Genomic DNA, 19,687 nt, shown 5'->3' with positions numbered 1-19,687 from the left:
GTACTAATTAGCTCACATTTGATTAGTGAATGGCAGAGTTATGTCAGAAGACGGAAATTATGATGGTTTATATATGCTTTTTCTTCGGCAGGGGAGCCAGAATAATGGGACTAGAATTAGCAACTTCAGAAGAAAAGGAAAACCCTTTCAACTCAGCTATTGCCCAGGCAGACACCTGTGGGGCACTATTGTAAGAAAATGCCTGAGTTCCTGTACCCAAAACTCCCTCCCCAGAGGGATGTATCCTAACTTTGTATAGTTTTTAGGTCCGGAAAGTTGCATTTCCTCTTCTGCTCAAGACTGCAATTCCCCGTGTATGTTGCTTAGCACCAGCAAACCTATATATCCACATGATTGTTTCTGCGCATTTTTAACATGCCCTGAGTCAGCCACCGGAACTTGGGCATTCTGTCTGCCTATGCTGTGCAAGCTATTTTTAAAGTACCAATTATTATATTTTTTATAAAGTTGCATAGCTTTTGAAGGGCCAGTTTGTCTCTAATCCTATTTGTCTTATTAATCCTGTTATTTTTTAGTGAACGGTTTAGTGAGAAACAGAACAGGAAATGTATTTAGGAATGTGCATATCATAACAGAAACATCTAAAGTTGGTACTAAGAAGCCAAACAGGAAGTAATGGAAGTATTAAGACACAAAGAAATGAAGGACTAGATGAGGATGGTAACAGAAATAATACGGACATAGGAAATAAACATAAAAGATATGGTAAAGTGGGAAAATAGTCTAGGACTTAACTGGATACATGTGAAGGAAATATAAGAGTAAAAGAAAACTCTAAGAATAGTGAACCCTAATAATATGAATGAGAATGAGAAACTTAAAAACTCAGGTAACATTTCACGATGCTTGTTGAATTTCAAATGGCACATATACAAATTTTTCATTTCATATGAACAACTTAAAATATATAAATAGAAATTGCTTTGAAGTAGGTAGAAATGTGAGACTACATAAGGGCAAGAGTTGAATTCTGGAGACACAGATGTGGCAGTCATTAAAATAATAGCTGAGTTCAAAGAAAAGATGACGTCTTTGAGTGAGAATACAGACAGCAGACACAAATTTTATCTGAGATCTGAATCTTGAGGGATAGCCAAGCTTAGAGAGAGAAAGATTAATCAAAGGATAGAACCATAAGGGAGTAGATGGAAGGGGAGGAAAGAAGGCAGCAAATTTCAGAATTATGAAATGCAAATAAGGAATATGTTTTAAGAAAGACAAAGTCACCAAATACCACTGAGATGAGAAACAGTAGGAGACCCAAGGAAATTTTTTTACATATGAGGTTATTAATGGTTTTTGAGATATTAAAATGTAAGAAGCAATGCAAGTGGGAAAAACTGTGGATGCTAGACATAAACATTTTTTAAATGGAGGCTGGGCACAATGGGTTACACCTGTAATCCCTGCACCTTAGGAGGCAGAGGTGGGTGAATCACCTGAGGTCAGGAGTTTGAGGCCAGCCTGTCCAACACGGTGAAACCTTGTTTCTATTAAAAATATAACAGTTAGCCAGGCGTGGTGGTAGTTGCCTGTAATCCCAGCTACTCAGGAGGCTCAGGTGGGAGAAATGCTTGAACCTGGAAGGTGAAAGTTGCAGTGAGCTGAGATCACGCCACTGCACCTCAGCCTGGGTGACAAGCATCCACCCCTGTCCCCGCCCCCCAAAAAATGGGTTCCATGTCCTTCCAGAGATAGGAAAGCAGAATATCATAATCAGAGGGCAAATTTGGTTTCTCTTCTGTAGCTCACAAAGTTTGTAATATCTAACCCCTAATATCACTATCAAAATGGTATTTTTGAATAGGGACATATTCAGATGAAAGAATATAACATTTGGGATTAACTTCAAAATAGATTTGATATTTTGGTGGGGGGAGGGGATGAGAGGGTTGTGTTAGGTTATGTACGGGTAAAATAAGTTTAGTCATGAGTTGTAATTTTTGAACTCGGTGATGAGTACATGAAAAGTTCATTACATTATCCTCCCTAGTTTTGCATGCCATTGAAATTTTTATAATAAAAATTATAAAATCAAATATTAAGAGAGCATACATCTCTTCCTTCGAAATTTTTAGGAATGTCGTTACTATAGAGACTATCAAGATTGAGATAGTTGAATAAAGAACATAAAGAATGATCATAAATGTAAAAGTATACGATGTTTTCAACAGTTTCAGTAAAGCTGGAGGAAAGTAGGATGATGATGATTAAGACAAAAGAAGGTCTAGGATAATATCTAAACCATCAGTGATTCTATGACCATCAAGAAGACAAATAAAATACAGGTCATTCTCATTATTCATGGTAGTTGTGTTCTGTGAAGTCACCACAAACACTGAATTAATGACCGTTGAATCGTTGTTCTTAGGAGAAATACAGGGTTGGTTTTCCAGGAAACTCTGGTCACATTTTTGTCAAATGATTAATACATAAACAGATTTCATGTGTGTTTCTGTTTAAAGACATTCTGTTTAATATACACTGTTGATTCATTAACACTAAACTCACAGTAAACAGTGCTATAACATAAAACTAAACAAAGCCTACCAAATATACGTATTTTCTCCATTTGGCACATCACAACTTTCTTGCGCTAGGCTTCGGCACTACACTTGGGAACTATTTTAAACAGCAAAATCATCAGCAAAGAGAATAACAATGTGAAAAATGTAGCACTGCAAAGAAGTGGACATCTGTTTACAATATGAGAATTGAAACAAAAAGGCACAGCATCACACTACCTCAGGTAAGAATATGCTCATTGGGTAATAAGATATTTTGCCACTCTGTGCATGCTTGTGAATGATCACAAAACTGACTTGAGTGTTGATTTTGGAATTACAAATAAATTTTAATGAGTAGGTGAATTTGCAAATATGGACTCTGCAAATAACAAGGATCGAGTGTATTTTCAAGTACATCTTTTAAGTTGAATTCATTTCAAGAGACTGAATTACAGAATCAATTTCAATTTTTAGGAAGGAATTTTTAGTAGAATGTGGTAATGGGACCAGCCTACTTTGTTCCGTGTGTTCCTTCAGGAGGAATTAGGAGCAGTTAGGACCTCAGAGCAGAAAAAGAAACACAATGAAGTGAGTCTAAACTTGGGCATTTGTCAGGGTATAAACAAAGGTCAACTGGATAAAGGAGTTTAATGTAGCAAACAACATTGCTGAAAGACTAACCCAAAGGTAAAAGTTGGGAAGGAACTTTAGTGATGACAACAGTGAATTAAATGAGGTGGAGCCAATGAAGGCAAAACAGATACAGTGTTCATGTGAAAGCATGGAAAGAACAACATAAAAAGTTGTAAAAAAAAAACCTTAGAAAGTAATGATACCATTTTGTGTATTCATATTAGAAAGCACACAGAGTAACATGAAATTTTAAAGCAAAATATAGGGCTTAGAAAGCACATTAAACAAAAAAGCTTTCAAATCACAAAATGCAAATTATAAGAGCATTTAGTGACATACACAAGGAACCGGTTATTGCCCCCCACCAAGTTTTGTCAGTGATACAGATGAAGACATAGAGATCAAAATTTTTGTATCCACTGAAGATACAAAATTGGTGGCACTAGCCAAACACTTGAAAACAAAATTTGGGTTCAAAAATGTGTAAACACTCCAGATCAATAAGTAATAGACTTACTTTTCTTTTCTCCCCAACTAAATACAGCTAAAACAAACAAAAACCCCTAGACATTACAAATAAAACAAATATAAAAAGACTATGAAAAACAGAGAGAAGAAGACAGGTGGGCTCCGAAACTCAGGATGAATAATACGACAGTGAACTCTCTGGGTTTTCTTTTTGCTTCATATAGCATGGACTTGAAACTGAAGAAGTCAGCAACCTGGCAACCTGCCAACAGGCGTAGATTTTTTTTAAGTCTCCAAGAAAACCCTGCTCTCCCTTGTAAACTAATTAATAAGAGGACACTTCAGGAAAACAGAAAATCTAGAAAGACAATACATCTCAACTGAAAAGATTTCCAAGCTTACCAGGCTATAACAAAGCTCAATTCCCTACTAGATTTGTGTCAGAATATGCTGAATAGGGGCTGGGTGCAATGGATCATGCTTGTAATCCCAGCACTTGGGGAGGCTGAAGCAGGTGGATGACCTGAAATCAGGAGTTCAAGACCAGCCTGGCCAAAATGGCAAAACGCCATCTCTACTAAAATACAAAAATTAGCCAGGCATCATGGCACATGCCTTTAATCCCAGCTACTCAGAAGGCTGAGGCAGGAGAATTGTTTGAACCCAGGAGGCAGAGGTTTCAGTGAGCCAAAATTATACCAATGCACTCCAGCTTGGGCGACAGAGAGAGACTCCACCTCAATAAATAAATAAATAAATAAAGATACTTAAAAATATATATATATGCTGAATGGGAAGCATGAACTATCACCCAGTGATAATAAGAAGTAACTCTCCCCATCTACTAGAGCCATGTCAAAGGAGATGTAGTGGGGAGTCAAGTCTTTCACCACTGCAGTGCAGTAATGAAATCACTAGTCCATGATGTCAGTGGAGGTCAAAAGGGGAGCAGTAACAAGGTACCTTCAGCCAGAGTGCTATCAGAGGAGTCCTAACTTCCATGCAGTAGTAATGAGGCATTAGTCCCCCACCTGAGTATCAAAGGAAGATGAGTGGGAAATGAGGCAATTCCTTCATACATCCCTCTCCCTCCGCACCACAATGCCTGCTGAGGCATGGTTAGACAGAAAATTTTAAATAAATCTAGAGTTTTAAATAATAATAATTTAATTTCTTCAAATTATTATTTCATTATTTAATAAATACTAAAATAAAATGGCCGACCAGATGCAGACAAGAAGACCTTCTCCCAATGAGGGAGCAGACTATCAAGAAAACTGGCACACTCAACAAAGTTTCAGAAAGAAGCCATTGAGAGCGGATGGAAGGAGAATGCTGAAAGGGGAGGAAGCTGGTAACCCTGCACAGGGTTGCCAAGCACCAGAACTTATTCCTGGCCAGGAAAGCTTCCTGGGGAAGGGGTGAGTTAAGTTGGCATGGAGTGGCCAACTCACATAACAGACCTCCAGAATCAACTACAGGAGACCCCTCAATCCCATGGACATTTGAGCTGGCAGAGAGAATGGCCTGGAGAGTTGAAAGACACGTAATTCTAGCCTGCACAGTGTCCACAGGGTTTGGCATGAGAATGGCTACAACAGAGCATAACGATGGGTGTCCATCCCCCAAAGTTCATCATACATTTCTAGGTGACTTTAGCCTTTGTTGACCAACAGACATGGACATCACAGGGCTATCTGCTTGTGGGATAGGAACAGTATGATCTGAGCACTCACTTGGCTGCTGGTGTATGCCAGAGTCCCTGCCTGGCCACACATACTTGCAGCACTGCCTCAGCTGCCGAGCCAAAGCATTTTTTGACAGCCACAGCCATAGCTATTTTGGTGGCAGACCCTGCCTAACAGCTGGAGAGCTACTGAAGACAGGCCCCTGTCAGTAAGCACCTACCAGCATGCACTCACTGGCAGCTCTCTCCTGCTGTTTATCTAGCATGTATTTGCCTGCAGCCTCCAGCCAATGACTCACTGGTGCATGCATGCACACTGACCCCATCACCACCCCACCACCAGCACACATGCCTGTGCAGGACCTGCCACTACCCCACCGCCAGCACATATGTGCACACAAGGACCCTCGCAGACCCACTGCCACCCTGCCAAAGTCCTTTTGCCAGCACAGTTTTGTTTCCATTGGACCAAAAACACCTCATCCCCCACAGCACAGGAGGTGCTTAACCTCTAGGGGCTAGAGAAAAACAGCCTCAGGCCTGGTCCCAGTTCCCCAAGGTTACAATCTGGTACAGCATGCAGCCCAGGAGTGCTTAGCTAAACCTTGGACCCCTGAAATCATCCAAAAATAAACCAAATTAACTAAGGGCAACTAATACCACAATCAAACCACAAAAAGCATCAGGGAATATAAAAGTAAAAATCCCCATACAAAGGACAATAACTTCAAACACACAATGCAAGAACTCTGGTAGCTCTAAAAGCCAGAGTGTCTTCTTACCTCCAAATGACAACTAGCTCCCCAGCAATGGTTCTGAACTAGATTTAAATGGCAGACACAGAATTCAGAATAAAGATGTCAGTGAAGATCATCGAGACTTAGGAGAAAGCTGAAACACAATCTAAGGAATTTATGGAATCCAATGTAATAATACGAGCTAAAAGATGAAATTGTCATTTTAAGGAAGAACCAAACTGATCTCCTAGAGCTGAAAAACTCACTGTAGGTACAAGAATTTCAGAATACAATGGGCAGTATTAACAGGAGAACAGATCAAGCTGAAAAACAATTTTAGAACTTTAATGCCAGTTCTTCAAATCAACTCAGTCAGACAAAAATAAGGAAAAATGATTTTTTTTAAATGAAGAAAAATTCCAAGAAATACAGAATTACATAAAGAGACCAAATCTACAACTCACTGGTATCCTTAAAAAAGGAGGAGAGAGAGAGCAAGCAAATTGAAAGCCTCATTTAAGGATATTGCTCATAAAAATTTTTCCAATCTTCCTGCAGAGGTCAACATAAAAATTCAAGAAATTTTCAGAGAACCCCAGAGTTATAATATACAAGACACCCATCCACAAGACACCTAGTCATCAGATTCCTCAAGGTCAACAGGAAAGAAAAAAATCTTAAAAGCAGTAGAAAGAAGTGATAGGTCACATATCAGTCTCAAAGGAGACACTATCAGGATAACAGCAGAACCTTCAGCAGAAACCGTACAAGCCAAAGACATTGGGAACGTATATTCATATTTTTTTTTTTTAAGGGAGAGCCTTACCCTTGTTGCCCAGACTGGAATGCAATGATGCAACCTCGGTTCACTGCAACCTCTCTTCCCCGGGTTCAAGTGATTTCCCTGCCTCAGCCTCCCAAATAACTGGGATTACAGGCACCCATTACTATGCCTGGCTAATGTTTATATTTTTATTTTTAATAGAGACAGGGTTTCATCATGTTAGTCAAGCTGGTATATTCTGCATTCTTGAACTCCCGACCTCAGGTGATCCGCCCATCTTGGCCTCCAAAGTGCTTGGATTACAGGCGTGAGCCACCATGCCCAGCTATTCTGCATTCTTAAAGAAAAAAAGTCTAACCGAGAATTTTATATCCAGCCAAACTAAGCTTCATAAGTGAGAGAGAAATAGAATCTTTTTCAGACAAGCAAATGTTAAGGGAATTTATTATCACCAGATTTGCCTTGCAAGAAGTCCTTAAAAGATTGCTAAATATGGCAAAAAAAGACCATTACCTGGCCAGGCATAATGGCTCATGCCTGTAATCCCAGCAATTTGGAAGGCCAAGGTGGGCAGATCACCTGAGGCCAGGAGTTCAAGACCAGCCTGGCCAACATGGCGAAACCCCGTCTCTACTAAATATACAAAATTAGCCAGGTGTAATGGCATGGACTTGTAGTACAAGCTACTCAGAAGGCTGAGGCAGGAAAATTGCCTGAACCCAGGAAGCGGTGGTTGCATTGAGCTAAGATCGAACCTTTGCACTCCAGCCTGGGCAGCAAGAGTGAAACGCCATCCTAAAACAACAACAACAACAACAACAAAACCATTATTTGACACCACAAAAAGACAATTACATAGTCCATGGATGCTATAAGCAACTATACAATCAAGTCTATGGAATAATCAGCTAGCAGCATGATGGCAGGATCATATCTTCACATGTCAAAATTATAACTTGAATAAAAACAGGCTTAATGCCCCACTTAAGAGGTACAGAGTAGCACATTGGATAAAGAAGCAAGACCCAACTGTATGCTGTCTTCAAGAGACCCATCTCAAATGCAATGATACTCAGTCTCAAAGTAAAGGCATAAGGAAAAATCTATCAAGCAAATGAAAAACAAAAAAGAACAGGGGTTACCACTCTTACTTCAGACAAAACAGACTTTAAAACAGTAATAATTAAAAAGGACAAAGAAAGGTGTAACAAAGTGATAAAGTGCTCAAGTCATCAAGAAGACTTAACTATTGTAAATGCATATGCATCCAATACTGGAGCACACAGACTCAGAAAATAAGTTCTTAGAACCTACAGAAAAAGACTTAGATAAATACAAAATTACAGTGGAGACTTCAGTATCCCACTAAAGGTGTTATAAAGGCAGAAAACTAACAAAGATATTTTGACCCTAAACTCAATACTTGACCAAATGAACCTAACAGATGTCCGTAGAGCACTCCACCTAACAACAAGAAAATATAGATTCTTTTCATCTGCACATGGCACATACTCTACGATCAACCATGAGCTTGGCCATAAAGCAATTTTAAACAAATTTTTTAAAAATCATACCAGTCACACTCTCAGACGACAGTGCAATAAAAATAGAAATTAACATCAAGATCTCTCAATTATACAATTAATGGAACAAGACTGGGCACAGTGGCTCACACTTGTAATCTCAGCACTTTGGGAGACTGAAGCAGGTGGATCACTCAGGAGTTAAGGCAAGCTGGCTAACATGATGAAACCCCCTCTCTACTAAAAATACAAAAACTAGCAGGTGTGGTGGTGGGCACCTCTATCCCAGCTCAGGAGGCTGAGGCAGGAGAATCACTTGAACCTGTGAGGTAGAGGTTGTAGTGGGCTGAGATGGCACCAAAGGCTCCTAGAACTGATAAGTAACTTCAATAAAGTTTCTTAATACAAAATCAGTGTACTAAAATGAGGAGGACTTCTATGCAACAACAACATCTGAGCTGACAGTCAAGTCAAGAATGCAATCCCATTCACAGCTGCCACAAAAAGAATAAAATACATAAGCATACAGATAACTAGGAAGGTGAAGGATCTCTACAATAAGAATTTAAAAAATGCTGCTGAAAAAAATCATAGTTGAAGGCCAGGTACAGTGTCTGATACCCATAATCCCAGCACTTTACAAGGCAGAGGCAAGAGGATTGCTTGAGTTCAGGAATTCAAGACCAGCATGAGCAACACAGCAAGGCTTTGTCTCTACCAAAAATCAAAAATTAGCCATGTGTGGTGGTGCATTCCTGTAGTCCCAGCTACTCAGGAGACTGAGTTGGGAGGATCACTTGAGTCCAGGAGTTCAAGGTTGCAGTGAACTACAATTGTGGCACTGCACTCCAGCCTGGCTGACAGGGTAAAACCCTGTCCCAAGGAAAAAAAAGGGGGGGAAAGAAACCATAGTTTACACAAACAAATGAAAAAACAGTTTGTGCCCATGAATAGAAAGATACAGTATTATTAAAATGGCCATATTGCTCAAAGAAATTTACAGATTAAATGTTATTCCTATAAAACTACCAATGTCATTTTTCAAAGAATAAATAAAAACTATTATAATATTCATATGGAACCAAAAAGGAGCCTGAATAGCCAAAGGAATCCTAAACAAAAAAACAAATCTGGAAGTATCACACTGCCAGACTTACTACACAATACTACAAAGCTATGGTAACCAAAAGATCACAGTGCTAGTACAAAAAATAGACAGATAGACCAATGGAACCAAATAAGGAAGCCAGAAGTAAAGCTGCACATCTACAACCATCTCATCTTTGACAAAGCTGACAATAACAAGAAATGAGGAAAGGACTCCCTACTCAATAAATGTTGCTGGGATAACTGGCTAGCCATATGCAGAAGATTAAAACTGAACCCCTTGCTTTCACCATATACAAAAATCAACTTGAGATGGATGAAATACTTAACCATAAAAACTAAAATTATTAAAACTCTAGAAGAAAATCTAGGAACTACCATTCTGGGCATCAGTCTTAACAAAGATTTTATGACAAAGACCCTAAAAGCAATTACAACTAAAACAGAAATTAATAACTTGGGCCTAATTAAACTAAAGAGCTTCTGCACAGCAAAAGAAACTATTAACAGAGTAAACAGACAACCTACAGAATAGGAGAAAATATTTGCAAACTATGCACCTGGCAAAGGTCCAATGTCCAGAATCTATAAGGAATCTTAAACAAATCAACAAACAAACAAACAAAAAACTCCTTTAAAAAATGAGGAAAAAAATAGATATAGTTAGAATATTTGTCCCCTCCCAAAGCTCATGTTGAAGCTTAATCTCCATTGCTGGAGGTGAGGCCTGGTGGGAGTGGTTTGGGTAGCATATTCCTGATGGCATAGTGCTGTCCTTGCAATAGCAACTGAGCTCTCACTGTATCTGGTTAAAAGTGTGTGGCACCTTGCCACAGTCTCTCTCTCTTGCTCCTGCTTTCACCATGTGATATACCTGCTGCCCTTTCACCTCCCACCATGATTATAAGCTTCCTGATGCCTCCCTAGGAGCCAAGTTAATGCCGGCATCATGCTAACTATAAAGTCTGAAAAGCCATGAGTCAATTAAGCCTCTTTTCTTATAAATTATCCAGCCTCAGATAGTCCTTAATAGCAATGCAAGAACAACCTAACACAGAAAATTGGTACCCATGAGTGGGGCATTGTTTTAAAGATATCTGAAAATGTGAAAGTGACTTGGCAACTGGATAAGAGGCAAAAAAAAAAAAAAATTGAAGAATTTGGAAGACTCAGAAGAAGACAGAATGATAAAGTTTGAAATTTCTTAGAGACTGGTTAAATGGTTGTAACCAAAATGCTAATAGTTATATGGACAGTGAAATTCAGATTGATGAGGTATAAGGGAATTGCCTTATCTCAGATGAGACTCTGGACTTTGGGCTATTTTTTCATTTTTTTCCAAGATGAAGTCTCTCTCTGTCACCCAAGCTGGAGTGCAGTGATGCAATCATGGCTCACTGCAGCCTCAACCTTCCAAGCTTAATCAATCCTCCCACCTCAGCCTCCCAAATAGCTGGAACTATAGGCATACAAAACAAAGTCCAGCTAATTTTTTTATTTTTTGTAGAGATGCAGTTTTGCCACATTGCCCAGGCTGGACTCAAACTCCTGGACTCAAGAAATCCACCCACCTCGACCTTCCAAAATGCTGGGATTATAGGGGTGAGCCACGGCATCTGGCCAACTTTGAACTTTTGAGTTAAAGCTGGAATGAGTTAACACTTTTGGGGACTGTTAGAAGGCATAATTGTGTTTTGAAATGTGAGAAGACCTGAGATTTGGGACAGGCCAAGAGCAGAATGATAAAATTTGGTTCTTTGTCCTCACCCAAATCTCATGTGGCATTGTCATCCCCAATGTTGATGGTAGGACCTGGTGGGAGGTATTTGGGTCATGGGAGCAGATCCCTCATGACTTGGACTTATCTTTACAATAGTGAGGGAGCTTTTGTGAGATCTGGTTGTTTAAAAGTATGCAGCACCTCCCCTACCACCCTATCCCTTTTGTTCCTGCTTTCGCCATGTGATGTATCTGCTCCCTCCCATTTCACACTTCACCTTCTGATATGATTATACGCTTCCTCCCTAGAAACTGAGCAGATGCCAGCTTGATGCCAGCACCTAGCTGCCCGTAAAGACTGCAGAATCATTAGCCAATTAAACCATCTTTTTGCTTTATTAATTACCTAATTTTGGGTTTTTTTGGGTTTTTTTTTTTTGAAACAGGGTCTTGCTCTGTCACGCAGGCTGGAGTGCAGTGGTGTGATTATAGCTCACTGCAGCCTCAAATTCCTGGGATCAACCAATCATCTTGCCTCAGAACTTCCAAGTATTTGGGACTATAGGCGCACACCACCTCACTGGATAGTGTTTTTATTTTTAACAGAGGCAGGATGTCACCATGTTGCCCAAGCTGGTCTCAAATTTCTGAGCTCTGGTGATCCATCTACCTTGGCCTGCCAAAGTGCTGAGATTACAGGCATGAGCCACCATGCCCAGTCCAGGTATTTTGTTTACAGCGGTATACAGGCAAGAACAGATACTTCTCAAAAGAAGACATACAAGTAGCCAACAAATATTCAATTTCACTAATTATTAGGGAAATGTAAAGTAAAACCACAATAAGATACTGTCCCAAACCAGTCAGAATGGCTATTACTAAAAAGTCAAAAAACTTTTTAATAATGTTTTTTAATGTTGTTGAGGTTGTGGAGAAAAGGGAATGCTTATACACTGCTGATGGGAATGTAAATTAGTTCAGTCACTTGGAAAGCAGTTTGGAGATTTCTCAAAGAACTTAAAACATAACTACCATTTGACCCAGCAATCCCATTACTGGGTATATTATATCCAAAGGAATACCAATCATTCTGCCATAAAGGCACATGCATGCATGTTTATAGCAGCAATTTTCACAATAGACGTGGAATCAACCTAGATGCCTCTCAATAGTGAGTCCACTGTTGACACAGAAAATACAGTACATGTAGACCATGGAATCCTATGGAGCCATAAAAATGAAACCATGTTTTTTTGCAGTAATATGGGTGCAGCCACAGGCCATTACCCTAAGCAAATGAACGCAGGAACAGAAAACCAAATACCTCATGTTCTCACTTATAAGTGGAAGCTAAACATTGAGTACATAAGGACACAAAGAGAAGAATAATATATACTGGGGCTTACTTGAGGATTGAGGATGGGAGAAGGGAGGGCAAGGACAAAAACCACCTATTGGTTACTGTGCTTACTACTTGCATGATGAAATAATTTGTACACCAAACCCCAGCAACACACAATTTATCCATGAAACATTTGTGCAGATATAGCCTCCGAGCCTAAAATAAAAGCTTGAGGAAAGAAAGTAATTAATTAAATAAAATAATATAAATTTCAAAGCCTGATATAACAACAACAATAACAAAAACAGAAAAAATAATAATCAGATGCCCAGGATATATTTGAATATCACTCATCATACAAAGAAACAGAAGAAGATTTAACTTGAATGAGAAAAGGCAATCAACAGATACCAACACTGAGATAACACAAATGTTTAAATTATTTGATAAAGATTTTAAAGCAGCAATCATAAATATATCTCAATGACTGATTACCACCATGTTTAAAACAAATGAAAAGAAATAGGAAGTGTCAACAAAGAAATAGTAAATACAAAAAGAAGAATCAAAGAAAAACCCTGGAACTAAAAAATATGATAAGCAAAATTCAAACCTCACTAGATGGGCTTAACAGAAGAATAGAGGAGACAGAGAAAAGAATCACTAAACATGAAGATAAATTGATAGAAATTACCCAATCTGAGCAACAGAGAGAAAATAGAGTGGAAAAAAAAATAAACAGAAGGTTAGGAAGCTCTGGAACTATAATACAAAATAAACATTGCTGTGGTTAGAAGGTAAGAAGAAAGAAGGTGGGACTGAAAACGTATTTTAAGAAATAATGACGGAAAATTTCTCAAACTTGACAAAGGATATAAACCTCCATATTCAAAAAACTGAGCAAACCTCAAACAGGATAAACTCAAAGACATCCAAGCCAAGACCCATAGTCAAACTTCTGAAAACTAAAAACAAAGAAAAATCTTGAACACAGCAAGAGAGAAATGACACCTCATCTATTGGGGAGAAACAAAATGATTCCAATAGCAGCAAATTCCTTGCATAAATCACAGAGGAAACAATTTAAGTGCTGAAAGAAAACTGTCAGTGCCAAATTGTAAAATTATGCTTCAGTTATGAAGAAGAAATAAAGACTCTTGGATACAAAGAAAATCTAAGAGAATTTTTCACCAGCATACCTCTACTAAAAGAGTGGCTAAAGGAAATTCCTAAAACAGAAATGACATTTTTAAAAAAAGGAATCAGGAAAGAGTAAACAACAAATCAATAGGCAAATAGTCTTTCCTTTTCCTCTTATGTTTTCTAAATTACATTTGACACTTGAAACAAAACATTGTCTTCTGTGGTTCTCAAAATATAAAGCAAATATTTAATATTTATATTATTATTTAATGTTTATATTTGTTAATATTTAATATTAAAGAGGGAAGAGTACAGGGATTTAAGGGGAAGTGAGTTTTCTATTCTATACCCCACCAAAACTAGTAAAATTTCAATACACATACACAGTGATAAGTTATGTATGGATATATAAATAAATATATATTTATACACACATCTATGTAACTTAGAGGAATCACTAAAATTTTTCTACCAAAAAAAGCCAAAAATACCAATGGATTACTTAAAATTAGTTTCTGTTTAAAAAGATACTATTGTTCTATTTATACAACATTTTGAAAATTACACTCTTACAGAGACAGAGAATAAATTAGTGATTGCCAGATGTTAGAGATAGTAGGAGGGAAAAAAAGTGTTACCCTTGAGGTAGATCTTTGTGGTGATAGAATAGTTCTCCATCTTAACTATAGTGGTGGTTACACAAATCTACAGAATTGATAAAATGCCATAGAATTAGACATATACTTTGCACCACTGTCAGTTTCCCAGATCTTATATTGAACTATAGTTACGTGAGATGTAATCATTGGAGAAAACTGGGTGAGAGGTTGTAATTCCTCTGTACTACCTTTGCAAATTCCTGTAAATATAAAATTATTTCAAAGAAAAGTAAACAACAAATTACACAGCATACTAATAGGCAAAACCCTTCACCTGGCATGCATCTCTTTTTCCTTTTAAGGAGCCAGCACATAACATTCTAGGAGTTATGGCGCCATTGTAAGCTTGAGGTTCGTTGCAAGTTGCAGTGTCTATGAGAGTCACCTGTGCTTGTCGAAGATGATTTTGACTGGTGCCTAAAAGAAAAAGAAGTCTTTGTATTTGTAGACATACACATATTTTATAAACCTGAAGCAAGTGTTCATAACTATAAATAAGACGGTGATACAGGCTGGGTATGGTGATTCATGCCTGTAATCCCAGCACTTTGGGAGGCTGAGGTGGTGGATCACCTGAGGTCAAGAGTTTTGAGGTCAGCCTGGCCAACATGGTGAAACCGCGTCTCTACTAAAAATAGAAAAGTTAGGCTGAGATTGCACCATTGCACTCCAGCCTGGACAACAACAGCAAGACTCTGTCTCAAAAAGGAAAAAGGGAAAAGAAAAAAAAAAGGTAATACAGAATCTTAGAATACATATTTTTAGAACAGTAATATTTGGGAAGATAATTTGTTCCTAACTACTTTAAGTAAAACATTAAGTGCCTAGGAAAGGACCAAAAGTTATTTAAATAATGTACGTTCCATTGTTAAGATTAGAAGGAAATTTCAGTAGGGGAGAATGGTGGCTTTATGATTCTCCAATTTTCAGAATTGGGTAAGTGGTAAATTCTCAAAGAAAAATTCACGGCTATGAGACGTATTTGCATTTTCAGACATCTTAGCAGTACTATGACTGTAGTAGCAGCAAATTACTTGATATTAATTTAGGCAGGAAGGAATTTTTATGTCTTCTAAGTTACTTACTTCGCTTTTAGTTGGCCCAGGTCACATGACAAAACAACTAACATATTTTGGCATAATGGCATTTCATTCTTTAAATGCCATAAAATATCAATTTAGCTTTGACTTGAGTTTCTCTTCAGATGCTCACCATCATTTTGCAGTGCTCCAAATCCTGTCACAAACACCACATCACCTGGGTGAAACTCATAGGATGCATCAGGGAGACAAACTCTATGTACTGCATTTGTGTAGGGAACAGGTCTAGAAAGCTCTGCAAGTGAAATATCATAGTCATGTGTTGAGTGTTTGTATTTTTCATGGACAATTATTCTACGTAGACCACGTTTTATTTTTGAAGGTTTTATTGTTACTCCAAAGGAAGCAATCCATCTGGCAGGGTCCTTATATCTGGGGAGAAAAAAAAATGAAGAATAAATTTCTTTTACCAATTCTACCAGTCTAATAATTTATGTTAAATAATTTAGTCTACAGGTGTAGATTTTTTCTTTCGTTTAACAGTTTCTATGAATAGAACTCTTTCCAATTTGAGAATAAGGCTCAGGGGTCTGACCAGGTGAAAAAGCCACCATTTCCTATAATATAAATGCCACTCCATAGCCAAGTCATCCATTCCAAATTCTAGGGCTTTTTGATATTTCTGGATATCAGTGACTCCAAGGACCTATGGAAAATACCTGGTACATAATGAGAGAAATGAATATATTCTATGTGCTTCATGTGCCCCACCCACAAATATGCAGATTTCTCTGAAAGCCATAAAGGCCACACAATAATTTAACAAAGTATTACTATTTTATATGCTATGGACACTTGCAATACAATTAGTCAATCTATTCGTTTGTACAATTTGCTATTTCCAAATTCTTCATATTGTCATTATATAATTCTTCTAATTCTTCATATTTAATTCTTTTTCTTACCATGTGAGGTATCCACCTTAGGGTCAGACCTACAACCTATCCAGATTCCATCTTTGATTCAGATACTCAGCAGAGAGATAGAGCACTTCTGTTTGACATCAAATTCAAAGTCCAAAAATGACTAAAATTTTTGCTGTCTTTGAGAAACTATTGTGTATTTATCAAAAGATTATTTATTTACATATATTTTTATTCCATTTCAATTTCCAGACTTTAAAACGTCTTACTAACATTTATAAATTTTTCATTTATAAAATTATACACATTATTTTTAATTTATGCTAAACTCATATCTCCCAAAATTAACGAGGTATTTTCTTGCCAAAACCAGTGCACTTTGTTCACTCCCAATCATTCTCAAGGTTCAAGACTTACGTTGTAAAGCAGTGAGCAGCACTCACAAGCCATGTGGCATTAATTAAGGTTGCTCCACAGCGGTGGCTCCCATCCCACTGCAGGCTAGCTTGCCAGGGCCATTCACCCTCTTCTGCTTCTGTGCCACCAACGATTCTAAGACTCTGACCTGGATATTTACTTCTTCGTGTTCCACAGCCTGCAAAAGAGGGCAGATGAGGGGGAGTACACTGGTGGGTGCATTAATTAGCAGCTGTTTTAAGCATCAAATTGTGTTACTATGTCCCAAATTTCTTCTACTTTGTGCTCCAATAGTATCAGTAACTCCTATTCATTTTGTAAAATTTATATCAGTTATTACCCGTTCTAGGATGCTTTCTCTGACTCCTCTGTCTCCAATCTGGATTAGTTATGACTTTCTTGGTGCTTCCAAAATAATGATTTAAAAAAAAAAAACTCTGTGTGCATGTCTATGTGTATAACAAACACACTGTGTGTGTGTGCTTATGTGTATATACATATCGGCATTGTTTATGACAGGGTTCCTCAAACTTGGTACCGCCAACATGTTGAACCGTTTGCTTCTTTGTCATAGGGGCTGTCTTGTGCACCATAAGATCTTGGCCTACATATAGTAGATGCCAGTAGCACTCCCCTATATTCATGACAAAAATGCCACAGTGGGGCATGATAGATTGGCCAACAACATTTCTCTTAGTTAAGAACTGTTGTTTAAGAATGATGTGTTCACAAATTAGTCTCATGCATCTAGTCCCATTAGAGTATGAGGTGCTTTAGGTAGAGTATATCTTATCCATTTTGAATTCCTGTTGCCTAACACAGTGCTAGCACATAGTCCGTTCCTAGTAAATATCGGTGTCAAGAGTATATGCTATTTATGTAATAAGATTATCTTTTGGTTTAGTGTTTAGTTAATTTTAGAAATTAAACAACTATATGAGCTGCTAAGTAGCACATTTTCTTCCACTTTTTAAGAGAAATGTAATGTGCAACAATCCCATAACTATGGAATGTATACTGTAGATCCCGGTGGGGTTCTCGGCTATAGGAAAAGAAAAGTACCAGGCCTAGAGTCAGCAGTTTCAAAATACAGGTGATGATATGATCTATTTTCTTCAGTAATTTTATTAAAATATACCCCAACCCAATAATTTCCTGCACTTTCCATGACATAGGATTAATAACATCAAGAAGATTTTATCTAGGATATAGTGACAATAAGTTTCTGCCTCTAGCTGGAAAACACAACATATAGATTTGTTTTACCTTATAGATATCTACAAAGAGAATATTGATAAGTAAACATTTCGCGCCTCTTCTTTAACAGCTATACAACTCACTTCCACTACACAACTGCCACAGACTCTCATACATCCACTCGGAAGTTATTTCAATTTTGCTATTCCTTACTAATAAAGTGTGTCTCCAAGATATGATAAAGCACCATGAACTGTACACAAATTCATCAAACTTTATCTGTTCTGCCCCTATAATATCAACACAAAGTAAACCTAAATGACATATAGTGTTAACTTTTTACATTCATGTAATGCCATTTGAAAAATATATTAAACTTACAATGGTTCAGATAGTTGTCTGTTTCTGTCTTGTTGATTTCTGAAATACACAGAAATGGTAAATAGAATAGGATCAGCACACCAAAATTACACTATGCCTCCAAGTATTTCAAATACTAAAAGACTGTTTGATTTTATTATAAAACAGGATCTAGAGAATATAAAGAAAGCAGCACAGTAAGTTTGTCATAGACATAGTATAATCATCACATTGGAGAGCATGTGAAACGTGTGTTAAACTTTAATGAAGTAAGAGTCACATAGGGAGCAGATTTATAATGTAAACTCCTATTTCTCTTCCCAGTAACTCTAATTCAGTAGTTTTGTGTTGAAGCTCAAGAATACAGATTTTATATCAGTAAATAAGATGCAGGTAGTCCACAGCCCCTCCATGGGATATACTGCTGCTCTAAACCATAGTATTGATTCTCCAAATGTAATAATACTTTTATTAACCATTATTTCAGATTACATTATTAAGCTTCTAAGCATAGTCCCATTTACCTGAGTAGCAGCTCCATAAATTTGTACTCATAGTTAAAAACAGCATTACCCTTTTGAAGTCTTCTTTCTGCTAAGATTTCGGAAATACAGTCTGCCCTCAAATTGTCATTCAGCTCCAGCCAATGACCCCTTAGTTTGTTGACTTCTCACTAGTCACTCTCAAACTCTGTGCAAACACTAACCTAGCCAATACGTATATAAAACTCTAAACTCAAACTTCCTGACTCAGCAGAGTTCTAATGACCAAAACTATTTTCTGTATGTAGAAGGATAGACACTCTAAAAGCAAAAATATTAATGTTAATTTTTTCTTTAGTATTTAATAGTATGAATGAAGTGGAAATCTATATTCTAGAAAGCCTTCTTTCTGACTTCATTTATTCTGGCTACTTGTGGGGAAAATGGCAAAAATAAGGAAAAATTTACAACTTATTATTGGTTAATATTAAAAGGACCACCTCTGATCTCTTGTTTTAAATAGCCTATTCTCTACCTCAAGCTCTTCCTAGGAGAATTTCAAGCTTTGCGTATTGATACTACTGACAAGGTTGGCTTCATGAGTGGCTTATACATCTGCACTGGGTGGCACTCTCACAATGGCCTTGTGCTTGGTACAATGTTCTGTTGTTGCTCACTTAACATTCTTAGTGATTTTATCTTGTAACTTGTGTTTTGAATATTAAGTTTAATAGGATAGTAAATTATAGTGTGAGCAGAGAAGATATGTACAATAAGTGTGTCCATGGTTTCTTCCCACCCCATTTGCATATATCATTCACAATTCCCTGTGAAATTAGAATTCTAGTGGACCCACAATGAACAGGGGTTCAGCAAAACTCAAAGCAAGTACAGGAAGGTAAGTGTGCCATCCCTTCCACTAAGTAAGCAGAGGCGCA

The 19,687-nt window shown here is 37.6% G+C and overlaps 1 protein-coding gene across 1 annotated transcript in view; it reads right to left on the bottom strand.

Annotated features, from left to right (window-relative positions):
- Positions 1-19,687, bottom strand: part of LOC116537253 (transmembrane protease serine 11E) — a 55,969-nt gene that overhangs the window by 8,934 nt on the left and 27,348 nt on the right. The window contains exons 6-9 of the mRNA XM_032259309.1: positions 18,289-18,327; positions 16,711-16,888; positions 15,543-15,802; positions 14,605-14,747 (exon numbers count right to left, since the gene is read on the bottom strand). Of these exons, the coding sequence (XP_032115200.1) occupies positions 14,605-14,747; positions 15,543-15,802; positions 16,711-16,888; positions 18,289-18,327 (620 nt within the window). The remainder of the gene's footprint in view (positions 1-14,604; positions 14,748-15,542; positions 15,803-16,710; positions 16,889-18,288; positions 18,328-19,687) is intronic.

This window comes from Sapajus apella, unplaced genomic scaffold, assembly GCF_009761245.1.
Source record: "Sapajus apella isolate SASKATOON/1434 unplaced genomic scaffold, GSC_monkey_1.0 scaffold108, whole genome shotgun sequence".
NCBI classification, from domain to species: Eukaryota; Metazoa; Chordata; class Mammalia; order Primates; family Cebidae; genus Sapajus; species Sapajus apella.
Note: the sequence above shows the minus strand (reverse complement) of the source record. Positions and strands in the feature narration are given on the sequence as shown.